At 41.7% G+C, this 12,705-nt stretch overlaps 1 protein-coding gene across 1 annotated transcript in view; it reads left to right on the top strand.

Annotated features, from left to right (window-relative positions):
* The window catches only part of myo10 (myosin X), a 194,449-nt gene that overhangs the window by 154,533 nt on the left and 27,211 nt on the right, over positions 1 to 12,705 (top strand). Inside the window, exons 25-28 of the mRNA XM_060905943.1 lie at positions 3,427 to 4,308; positions 8,494 to 8,614; positions 8,704 to 8,947; positions 11,808 to 11,903. Coding sequence (XP_060761926.1) covers positions 3,427 to 4,308; positions 8,494 to 8,614; positions 8,704 to 8,947; positions 11,808 to 11,903 — 1,343 coding nt within the window. The remainder of the gene's footprint in view (positions 1 to 3,426; positions 4,309 to 8,493; positions 8,615 to 8,703; positions 8,948 to 11,807; positions 11,904 to 12,705) is intronic.

Genomic DNA, 12,705 nt, shown 5'->3' with positions numbered 1-12,705 from the left:
CTAAGCTACTTGAGACCGTTGAATATTTTTTGTATTGGATAGGCATGATGTCTGCCTACTACAATGGCTCACAGCCATTTTTATAGGTTTTTACAAGCACTGGGGGTTGTTACCACGGTAATTCAGTATCATATTTGTAGCTTAAGAGGAGAGTTAGAATCTCAGTGTCACGCTTCCGGGCTCACCCTCCATCTGCCTCAACCCTCAGGACTCATCTCATCTCATTATCTCTAGCCGCTTTATCCTGTTCTACAGGGTCGCAGGCAAGCTGGACTACAGCTGACTACGGGCGAAAGGCGGGGTACACCCTGGACAAGTCGCCAGGTCATCACAGGGCTGACACATAGACACAGACAACCATTCACACTCACATTCACACCTACGGTCAATTTAGAGTCACCAGTTAACCTAACCTGCATGTCTTTGGACTGTGGGGGAAACCAGAGCACCCGGAGGAAACCCACACGGACACGGGGAGAACATGCAAACTCCGCACAGAAAGGCCCTCGCCGGCCACGGGGCTCGAACCCGGACCTTCTTGCTGTGAGGCGACAGCGCTAACCACTACACCACTGTGCCGCCCTCTCAGGACTCTATTTCCCATAATCCCCCTCACTCACCAGCTAATATCACATGTACTCCGTCAGCCAATCCGGAACCACTTCATAGAAGTGGTTCACCTGCATTCTAATCACCATCACCTGTACCTTTTGTTTGTGTCTGTATTTATACCCCTTTGTCTGTCTTGTCCTTTGTGCAATATTGTCTTCACTTCTCGTAAACCTACTGAGTGTTATTATATCGATTGTCTCTCTGTGTATGACCCTTTTTGCCTTCCGTTTTTTCCTGTTTTGCCTAGCCCTTGTGTTCTGATTGCCAGTCTCTCTTGATTCCCAATTTCTCAATTATTGCCTGTTTTTCTGACTACGATTTGCCTAGCCCTTGTGTTCTGATTGCCCGTATCTCTTGACTCCCGGTTATTCGACTATTGCCTGTTCTTTGACCACGATTTGTCTAGCCTCTGTTACTGTTTTGGATTTCTCGGTTTTGACCTGACCTGGCTTTTGTACATTGATTTTGGATTATCCTTCTCTCATTAAAGCCTTGTTTTCATTATACATCTGCGAGCGTCTGGTTTGTCACAGCCACATTACACTCGAATCATTTTCTCTTACCTAACTTTCTACATAATTACAACCCCAATTCCAAAAAAGGTGGGATGCTGTGTAACATGTAAATAAAAACAGAGTGCACTGATTTGCAAATCCTTTTCAACCTATATTCAATTGAATACTATACAAAGACAAGATATTTGATGTTCAAACTGATAAACATTATTGTTTTTTGTAAAAATGTACACTCATTCTGAATTTGATGCCTGCAACATGTTCCAAAAAAGTTGGGACAAGGGCATGTTTACCACTGTGTTACCGGTACATCACCATTTCTTTTAACAACACTCAGTAAGCATCTGGGAAAACAGGACACTAATTGTTGAAGTTTTGAACATGAAATTCTTTCCCATTCTTGATTAATATATGACTACATTTGCTTAACAGTCTGGAATATCTGTTGTATTTTGTGCTTTCTGTGATGACCTGGCGACTTGTCTAGGGTGTACCCCGCCTTTCGCCCATAGTCAGCTGGGATAGGCTCCAGCTTGCCTGTGACCCTGTAGAAGGATAAAGTGGCTAGAGATAATGAGATGAGATTTTGTGCTTTATAATGCTCCATACATTTTCAATGGGATCAGGCAGGCCAGTTTAGCACCTGCACTCTTTTACTACAAAACCATGCTGTTGTAACACATCCAGAACATGGCTTGGCATTGTCTTGTTGGAATAAGCAGGGACATCCCTGAAAAGATGTCATCTGAATGGCAGCATATGTTGGTCCAAAACCTGTATGTACCTTTCAGCTTAATGGTGCCTTCACAGATGTGCAAGGTATCTATGCAATGGCACTAACACACCCATACTGTCATATATGCTGGCTTTTGAACTCTGTGCTGGTAACTGGTAACCATCTGGATAGTCCTTTTCCTCTTTAGCCTGGAGGACGCAGCGTCCATTATTTCCAAAAACAATTCAAAATGTGGATTTGTCAGACCACAGCACACTTTTCCACTTTTGCATCAGTCCATCTCAGATAAGCTCGGACCCAGAGAATTCGGCAACATTTCTAGATGTTGTTGATATTTGGCTTACTTGCAGTCTTACTTGTAGATGCAGTAATGAATTGTGTTTACTGACAACACTTTTCCAAAGTGTTCCTGAGCCCATGTAGTAATATCCAGTATACAATCATATTGGTTTTTAGTGCAGTACCGCCGAAGGGATCAAAGGTCACTGGCATTAAATGTTGGTTTTTGGCCTTGCCCCTTACCTGCAGAGATTTCTCTGGATTCTCTTAATCTTTTGATGATCATATGGATTGTCAATAGTGAAATCCCTGAATTCCTTGCAATTATAATATTGTTTTTAAACTTTTTGACTATTTTCTGAAATAGTTTTTCACAAAGGGCGGTACGGTGGTGTAGTGGTTAGCGCTGTCGCCTCACAGCAAGAAGGTCCAGGTTTGAGCCCTGTGGCCGACGAGGGCCTTTCTGTGCAGAGTTTGCATGTTCTCCCCATGTCCGCGTGGGTTTCCTCCGGATGCTCCGGTTTCCCCCACAGTCCAAAGACATGCAAGTTAGGTTAACTGGTGACTCTAAATTGACTGTAGGTGTGAATGTGAGTGTGAATGGTTGTCTGTGTCCATGTGTCAGCCCTGTGATGACCTGGCGACTTGTCCAGGGTGTACCCCGCCTTTCGCCCGTAGTCAGCTGGGATAGGCTCCAGCTTGCCTGCGACCCTGTAGAACAGGATAAAGCGGCAAGAGATAATGAGATGAGATAATGAGATGAGATGAGTTTTTCACAAAGTGGTGAACCTCACCCCATCCTTGCTTGTGAACATCTGAACCTTTGGAGGATGCCCCTTTCATCACCAACCATGATACTATCACCTGTTAACAATTAAGCTATTTATCTGCGGTGTGTTTTATGAGCGTTCCACAACTTTCCTGGTCTTTGCTTGCTTCTGTCTCAACGTTTTTGGAACATTTTGTGGGTTTCAAATTCAGAATGAGTATATATTTACCAAAACAAAATGAAGTTTATCAGTCTGAACATGAAATATCCTTGTATTGTATTCAGTTGAATATAGGTCAAAAAGGATTTGCAAATTATTGCAAGCGTCCGAACGTTTTTGGAATCAGGGTTGTATTATGGCTCATGTTAATGCTTGAACTTTAAGTCCTGAGACAGATCCTAATTTTCCAATAATTCTGGCATGATTTAAGAATGGCCTTAAAACAGTAAAGTTACACTCCACTCTGTAAGTGTGGCAGGCTGGGTAATATAGTTTTTTTGTCTCACATTCACAGGCAGAAGAGGCACTGAGATTAGAGGAGGCTCTGAGAATTGAGAAAGAGGGAAAGATTCTCAGAAATGATCTGGAGCCAACATTTGTGTTGGCTGAGAGCAAACACTCAGAGCAGCTATTTGAGGAAGAAGCCCGTCCCAATGAGGCCTCACAAGTCGAAGAAATTCTGCGTCTGGAGCGTGAAATCGAGGGTCTGCGGAGGCAGAAAGAGACACGGGAGCAGACTCTGACAGCACGTTCTCTAGCACGTCTACAACACCTGCGTGATCAGGAATTGCTCAGGCTGGAGGAAGAGGCCTGCAAGGCAGCACAACAGTTCCTGTCCTCACTCAACTTCCACGAGATCGATGAGTGCGTTCGCAACATCGAGAGCACCTTAGTGTTGCAGGATTGCTCAGAAGAAACTGAACGAGAGAGGAGGAGAGGTGGGGATGAGGAAGAGGTGGATGAAGGATTGGGAGTGGATGAGGAAGGCTTTAAAGATTCACCGAACCCAAGTGAGCACGGCCACTCAGACGGCCAGCGCACCAGTGGGATCCGCACCAGCGATGACTCATCTGAGGAGGACCCATACGCCAATGACCGTGTGGCTCCACCCCCAGCCCCACCCACAAATGTGCCTTCAGCCTATCATGGACTAGCTTGTATCAGGGACACCACCTACTGCGGGGCACAGCAGGAAGAGGACCTGATTCCACCAGATGAAGACTCAGATTACGACGCCGATGAGTATGATGAAGGCGGCATTGTCCTGCCCCCCAGCATGTCCCTGTCTGTGCTCCAGACTGGCACCTGGTCACATGACCAGCGCAGCTCCATGGCGACAAGCACCAGTGCTAGCTCAGGGGCGTACAGGTTCAGCTCTGAGGGAGCCCAATCATCAGTGAGTTTCACACATAGAGTTGTGGTCAGAAGTTTACATACAGTGACATGAATGTCATCTTGGATATGAATGTCATGGCGATATTTGGGCTTTCAGGCATTTCTCTGAACTGTTCTTTTTCTGTGGCAGAATGATTGGACAGCATACATCTTTAATTAAAAAAAACACTAGAATTTGGTGCACAAATTTTAATTTTCTTTGGGTTTTCTGAAATCAACACAGGGTCAAAATTATACATACAGTGTCAAAAATATACATACAGCACACCTAATATTTGGGTAAAATGTCTCTTCGCAATATTCACCTTGACCAAACATTTTTGTTTACCATGAACAAGCTTCTGGCAGAATTCTGGTTGGATATTTCACGACTCTTCATGGTAGAATTGGTAGAGTTCAATTAAATTTGTTTTTTTTTTCTTGGCATGGACTTGACTTATAAGCACGGTCCATATATTTTCAATAGAGTTGAAGTCAGGACTTGTTTTAAGCATAATGTTAGCCTGCTTTATCCTCCACAGCCGGCTCTGATACATGTTTGGGTTCATTGTCCTATTGCTTACAATATTACAATATTGCTTACAATATTACAATATTGTGTTCAAATTTCTGATGGTTTATGCTGAAGAATTCTGAGGTAGTCCTCCTTCTTCATTATTCCATCCACTTTGTGCAATGAACCAGTTCCACTGGCAGCAAAACAGCCCCAGAGCATGATGATCCTATCACCAGCAGCAGTTGGTACAGTGTCCCTCTGTCCATGGTGGTCATTGTGGCCAAACAACTCAATCTTTGTCCCATCTGACCATACAGCTAACCTCCAGAAGGCTTTTTCTTTGTCTGTGTGGTCAGCTTCGAACTTTAGTTAAGCTTGAAGGTGCCAATTTTGGAGCAGGAGATTATTTCTTGAATAGCAGCCTCTTAGTCCATGGTGATCTGAACTGTAGACAGTGATCCATCAGCTTGCAGTTCATGGCAGGGCTGTGCCATGGTGGTTCCCAGGTTGTTCCTGACCATCCAAACCAATTTCCTTTCAGCTGAGGGTGACAGTTTGGGTTTTCTTGAAGCAAAGTGGCTTGGCAAAGTGACTACACCTCACAATAACTTGGATACAATTGTTTGAACTGTTCTTGGAATTTGCAGTTGTTTAGAAATGGCTCCAAGAGGTACAAGCAAAGGTGAGTGCCAGCTGGATGAAATGGAAGGAGGTTAAGCCAATTATAACTGACAAAAGAATGCCAATGAGACTGAAAGCAAAGGTCAAAACAACTGTAGTCAGGCCAGTGTTGACTTATGGGTCAGAATGCTGGGGCTTAAAGAAGATAGATCGAAGAAAACTACTAACAACAGAGATGAGCATGCTCCGAAAGATGCTGGGAGTGACACTGCGTAACAGGCTAAGAAATGAGGAAGTGAGAAGAAGAACAACAGTGATGGCAAGTGTAGTAACAGTAATAGAACAAAATAAGCTCCGTTGGTACGGTCATATTTTAAGGAAAAAGAAGGAGGAGGTGGTGAAACAGGCATGGGAAGAGCCAGTGAGGGGAAAGAGGAGCAGAGGGCGCCAGTTGAAGAGATGGAAAGATGGACTGAGTGAGAGACTGGAAGAACTAGGGTTGAACGAACAGGATGCCGAGGACAGGCAGAAATGGAGGAGGGGGATCATGGCCACTGACCCCCAACCAGGGGAATAATAAGGTGTTGGCAAAGAAGAAGAAGAAATGGCTCCAAGAGACTTTCTGGAGTTGTGTACATCTGCGATCCTCTTTCTCAGATCTGCACTGAGCTCCTTGGACTTTCCCATTTTACTGTGTGTTGGTCAATCCAATGAGTGCTGTAAATAAAGCCTTTTTATGAAGGCACAGAGAAGCTACCAGCTGTAGTCAATCATGATCACTAACAGGAAGTTAAGAGACCTTGGCCTTGGCAAGATAAGAGACATTTTGGAAGTTTCAGCACCTCTGAATTAATAACCTAAGTGAGGGTATGTAAATTTTCGACCCTGTATGTATAATTTTGGCCATGTGTTGATTTCAGAAAACCCAAAGAAAATTAAAACTTTTGCACCAAATTCTAGTGGTTTTTTTTTAAATTAAAGATGTATGCTGTCCATTCATTCTGCCACAGAAAAAGAACAGTTCAAAGAAATTACTGAAAGCCCAAATATTGCCATGACATTCATATTCAAGATGACTTTCATGTCACTGTATGTAAACTTCTGACCACAGCTGTATACACACATACAACCCCTGGCAAAAAATATGGAATCACTACTCCTGGAGGATGTTAATTCAGCTGTTTTACTTTGTAGCACAAAAAAAAAAAATCACAGATATGACACAAAATTATTTAATTTAACAGCTGAACATTCTGGCTTTGTAAAATATACCTCAAAAAATTAAATTAATTTTTTGTAATTAATGGCACATTTTTTTCAAGATCAAGTAGAAGAAAAAATTATGGAATCACTCAATGATGAGGAAAAAATTATGGAATCATAAAACAAATAACAATTAGTACTTTGCTGTACCTCCTCTGGCTTTTATGACAGCTTGAATTCTTTGAGGCGTGTACTTCACTAATGAAAAACAATATTCTTTATCAGTCAGGTTCCAACTTTCTTGTATAGCAGTTGACAGATCAGCTTTGCAGGATGGAGCCTTGTCATGGACTTTTTTTTCCCCCCCAATTTCCACCATATATTTTCAATTGAATTGAGATCCAGACTGTTTGCTGGCCATGCCATTGAGTTGATCTGCCTTTCCTGAAGAAAAGTTTAATGCTCTTTGCTCTGTAGCAAGATGCATTATCATCCTGAAAAATGACTTCATCACCACCAAAAGTACTTTTGATTTATGGAATGAGAAAAGTGTCCAAAATTTCAATGTACACCTGTGCATTTGTAGAGGTAATGACTGCCATCTGCCCAGGTCCTTTACCTGACATCCAACCCCATATCATCAATGACTGTGGAAATTTGCTTGTTTTCTTCAGGCAGTCATCTTTATATGTTTCATTGGAACAGCACCAAACAAAAGTTCCAGCATCATCTCCTTGGCCAATGCAGATTCATGATTCATCACTGAATATAACTTTCATCCAATCACCCACAGTCCACGACTCCTTCTCTTTAACCCCTCTGTAACCTTGTTTTCTTCTGTTTAGGTGTTAATGATGGTTAACGTTTGGCTTTTCTGTATGTAAATCCCATTTCCTTCAGCCGATTTCTTAAATTTTGGTCACAAACATTGACTCCTGTTTCTGCCCATTTGTTTTTCATTTCTTTTCTTGTGCATTGTCTATTTTCAAGGCATCTTGCTTTGAGTTTCCTGTCCTGATGCTTTGATCTACCTGTATGTTTCCCTTTTACAACCTTCCCATTTTGTTTGTACTTGCTCCAAATTTTAGACACAGCTGACTGGAAACAACCAACATCTTTTACCACACTCCGTGTTGAATTACCTTCTTTAAGGAGTTTTATAATCCTTTCCAATGTTTCAACTGACAGCTCTCTTGTTGGGGCCATGTTTTCTGTCAATCAGCCAGGTGCAACAGCTCATTCAGGTCTACAAGCAGTCTCTTTTAACTGCAGACTAATTTGCACATTTAGGCTTGTGCGGATATTTGTTTTAGAAATGCAAATTATAGCTTAATTCCATAATTTTTTCCTCATCATTGAGTGATTCCATAATTTTTTCTTCTACTTGATCTTTAAAAAAATGTGCCATTAATTACAACAATTTCATATAATTTTTTAGGTATATTTTACAAAGCCAGAATGTTCAGCTGTTAAATAAAACAATTTTGTGTCATGTCTCTGATTTTTTTTTTTTGCTACAAAGTAAAACAGCTGAATGAACATCCTCCAAGAGTAGTGATTTCATATTTTTTGCCAGGGGTTGTACATGTATTTGTATACACAATTATTTCTGTGAACACACATAACTCCAGACATGAAACTTTCAGGACAAAGAAAGTCCTGTACAACACACACACACACACACACACACACACACACACACACACACACACAAAGGTATAACTATATACCTTTCATCTTTCATTTCAGTGTAGTTACTGAGTCATTCACAATAAAGTTCTGTGAATAATATGATTTAAGATGAATAACTGAATAATAAACTGAGCCTTTCAGGGATTAACACACTCTCTCCCTTTACTTCTTCAGTTTGATGACAGTGAGGATGACTTTGACAGGTTTGATACGGACGACGAGTCATCTTATCGTAGAGATTCTGTCTACAGCTGTGTCACTCTGCCTTACTTTCATAGCTTTCTCTATATCAAAGGTACAAAACAACTGTCTGTATTCCCTCCTCTTTTCTTCTCTTTTCTCTTTTGTATTGCTGAACTGTGTGTGAATGTGTTTGTGCTGCAGGCGGGCTGCTGAACTCATGGAAGCGACGCTGGTGTGTGTTGAAGGACGAGACGTTCCTGTGGTTTCGGAGCAGGCAGGAGGCTCTGAAACAGGGTTGGCTGCTTAAAAAGGGTGGAGGCTTGTCAACGCTCTCCCGCCGCAACTGGAAACGCCGCTGGTTTGTCCTACGCCAGAGCAAACTTATCTATTATGACAACGATGCCGAGGAGAGGATGAAGGGCATGCTGGACATGCATGAAGCAAAGTAAGGGCAAGCTCCAAGGGCACTACAGAGTGAATAAGGCTCTGGTGTATTTTAAAGTGTGTGTATTAAGCCTAGGTCACAACCGGACGTACGATTTTTTGGCCGTGCGATTTTTGGCGTTTCCCAAATCGCTGCGTTTTTTTTTTTTTTGTTCGTGGAGAAAGACGCACGTTGGCCGTAAGTTTGTCTTGCAACCTGAAAAAAACGTAAGCGCCCATAGAGTTTGTTTGACATGACAAAGAACCTCTGCGGCCGGTCTACGGCCAGTCTACGGCTCGAAAATCAGCATGTCACGCGCGCGCCCTCCGTGCGTTTCTTGCGTTTTTTGCACGTAGACCGGCCATAGGAGCATGTACGGCCGGGTGTGACCAAGGCTTTACACTGCAAAGGTGACTGCATGACAAGGGAATGGTTAGAGCACACTTTCAAGAGTTCAATAAGAGTTCAAGGGCTTCAGATAGAGTGTAAACACAATATAGAGTAAATAAGGGTTTAGAGCACAGTGCAAGAACACTACAATTTTAATAGGGCCAATGCAGAGGATAGAAGGCTATAGTATGTCTGTGAAGATTCTCAGTCATCCAGGTCATAGTAAACTGTGGGTGGTAAAAGAGAGCAAGTGGACTTGCTTGAAGATTCTTGAAGATGTTTCACCTCTCATCCAAAAGGCTTCTTCAGTTCTGTCTGACTAATAGGGAGTATCAGGTATTTATCCTCTCATGGATGAAAAGCAATCCTAAGGTGTCGTTGAGTCATCCTGTTGGTGTGGGTCACTGGGGGCTGGGTGTGAACGGCCTCGAGAGTCATTGGGGTGATCAATGGATTGCTGGTTCTCTCTGTCCTCCTGTGAGTCACTGAAAACAGCTGGGTTTTGGTGTGCATTCAGTTGTCTGGGAAGTGTGCCAAGGACTGCATTGTAGGTGGCTGATAAATGATGTCTTAGACCCCCACCTCTGTTCAGTGATGGCTGTTCCAGGTTGACAAAAATGGCTTCTTTAACTCCTCGCTCATACCAACGATCCTCTCTGGCTAAAATGCGTACGTTGCAATCCTGAAATGAGTGTCCTTTGTTGTTAAGATGAAGATAGACAGCAGAGTCCTGGCCTGAGGAAGGCTATAGTACACTATAAGGGTGCATGTATGTAAAGTATTGGCCTGAGTTTCCGAAACGCATTGCAGCACAAAGATCATTGTTAAATGTTAGAGCGAGCAGCACAATGAACACGCTCTCTCCTAGTTAAGATGCTCTTCAGCATTAAGAGGCTTTTGGGAAACCCACCCCTGACCTTTTAGGAAATAAAACATAAAGCACAACAGAGTGCAGTGCTTAGTGTAAATGCAGTCCTGAGTAAAAAGGCCCTAGGGCACACTCCAAGGGTAATACAGGTTAAACAAATGTTGCCAGGCAAAACAAATCTCGCCCAGTAGCACTTATGATGAATATGAAGAAAGATATCGCGAAAAGAATACGTACCCTATGGGTACATGTGGCTACTACTGAGAAATAAAATTGAATTTTTTCTAAAATTTAGCTTAATTGAAATTTTATTAAGGTAAAATTTTCTTAAAATAAACACCACTTACTTGATATCGAATCAGTAGCCTTGGTGAACCATGAGACGAATTTCGTTTATCTTTTTATCTGCCGATTATCTTCCGATACTATGAAGTTATAACAAGGTTTTTCTCATTTCATTTCTCACTCTGATTAGTTCCGAAGTTTATCAAGAAATAGAACGGGTAATCAAACTTGATCAGGATAAGTGCTGACTGGTTACAAATGCTGTGTCCTAAATCACTCACTTGTTCACTACGCCCCACTCACTATATAGGAAATTACTATATGGAGGACTGTATAATGAGCTCATTGATTAAATGATAAAACTACTTTGCCGCGGCCTTTTTTTTACTTCTTTGCCGGGGCACTACTTTTCATGATGCATGGTGGGATACTTCGAGTGCACTACATAGGGTGTAATACTGCTCACTATACATTCGGACAGCACTACAAAATGGCGACCTGACTATATAGTCCACTATGTAGTGAGTGGGGAGTGATTTGGGACACAGGGGAACTTTTGCAATTGTTACACTGATTTTTACATTCTTATACTCGTTCTTGTGTACTATTGTAATACTTATGTAATAATTGTAATACTTATGTGCATGCACAGTGTGCTATTGTTACACTCATTCTTACAACACGATGATAACGCAAGATCCACTGTTCATATCGCAAGATCACAATTCACCATTCTGGTGATACGCATGCGCAGTGCACAATTGTTACACTCTTAGATTCTTACAGCACAATGACACTGTATATGAGGCAGTAGCCACAAAAACCTTGACCTTAACCGGATGACCCTCAAAATGTTGGAGGTTCTATTTGAGACTAATACCCATCTGTCCTGAAAAGTTCATAAAGATTGATCCAGCCGTTTTCCTGTAATATCATTTACAGGAAAACAAAGAAACCCGACAATACCTTGCCCCGCTTACTCCGCAGCGAGTGAGGTAATAAGGGTACAAAGGAGAGGCACGACAGTTTAGACAAAGGTCTGACACTGCATGAAATGAAAAAAGGGGGTTGCCTCACAATGAATGCCAAATTAGGCATATAATTAGGTAACAGTGGGGTTACTGACAGGATTACTTGTTACCTAAGCAATGAAAAAACTAAAAATTCCACACTTTATCCTGTTATCACATGACACAATGCAAATAGAGCTGGACATTTTTCAGAACTGTTCAGGCTTACACACCTTCACCATTTTCTTCTTACTTTTAAATAAGTCTGCTATTAGTTGTTGCCTGTCTATAATTTCTGTTCTTCCTTCTTATGTTTTTTGTTTGTTAGAGAGGTGATTGATAACACAGGGAAGGAGAACGGAATAGATATTGTGATGCCAGAAAGAACGTACCATCTTATAGCAGATAACGCAGAGGATGCCAGGTAAGAGAGAGAGAGAGTGTGTGATGAACTGATTAGATTTTGGTGGTCAAAGGTCAAGGTCACTGTGAACTCACGTACAGTACGTCCCATTTTCATGAACATAATATCTCAGGAACTTCAGAGAATTTCTTCAAATTTGGTACAAATGTTCACTTGGACTCAAAGATGAAATGGTTAAAATTTGATGGTCAAAGGTTAAGTTCACTGTGACCTCATGTTCTTGTGAACATAATATATCAGGAATACCTTGAGGGAATTTGAAACTGAACTGGTTCACGGAGGCACACAACTGCCAAGAGCGGTAATTCTAGTATTTTAATACAGTAGTGTAAATCAGTTATGACCTCCACCATCCTTTGTTGGAGGAGGCTATGTTTTCACCTCCATTTGTTTGTTTGTCCTTTCCCAGAGTAAATAAAAAATAGTGAACGGATTTTGATGAAATTTTGAGGAAAGGTGAGCCATGGGCCAGTGAACAATTGATTAGGTTTTGATGCAAATCCGGATATGTATGGGGATCCAGGACTTTTTTTTTTGTCTGTTCCCAATGTAACTCAAAAAGTAGTAAATTGATTTTGATGAAATTTGGTGTTCAGCTTTAGTAGGTTGAAGTGATTTTATTTTGATGCTGATAATATGTGGCTTGACAGAGGGATGCAATCTACTGAGTGGCCTTCTTGTATTTATTATTGAGTTGTCATTAGTTATTAGCCTGTTGGACTGGTCACACTGTAAAAAAAATAAGACATGTCTAGGGTATTTAAATAATACTTCAGTGTCTTCTAGAAAGACATGGATGTAT

The sequence above is a fragment of the Neoarius graeffei genome, chromosome 23 (genome assembly GCF_027579695.1).
Source record: "Neoarius graeffei isolate fNeoGra1 chromosome 23, fNeoGra1.pri, whole genome shotgun sequence".
Lineage (NCBI taxonomy): Eukaryota > Metazoa > Chordata > Actinopteri > Siluriformes > Ariidae > Neoarius > Neoarius graeffei.
The sequence above is the reverse complement of the archived record's forward strand: the minus strand, read 5'-3'. Positions and strand labels throughout refer to the sequence as shown.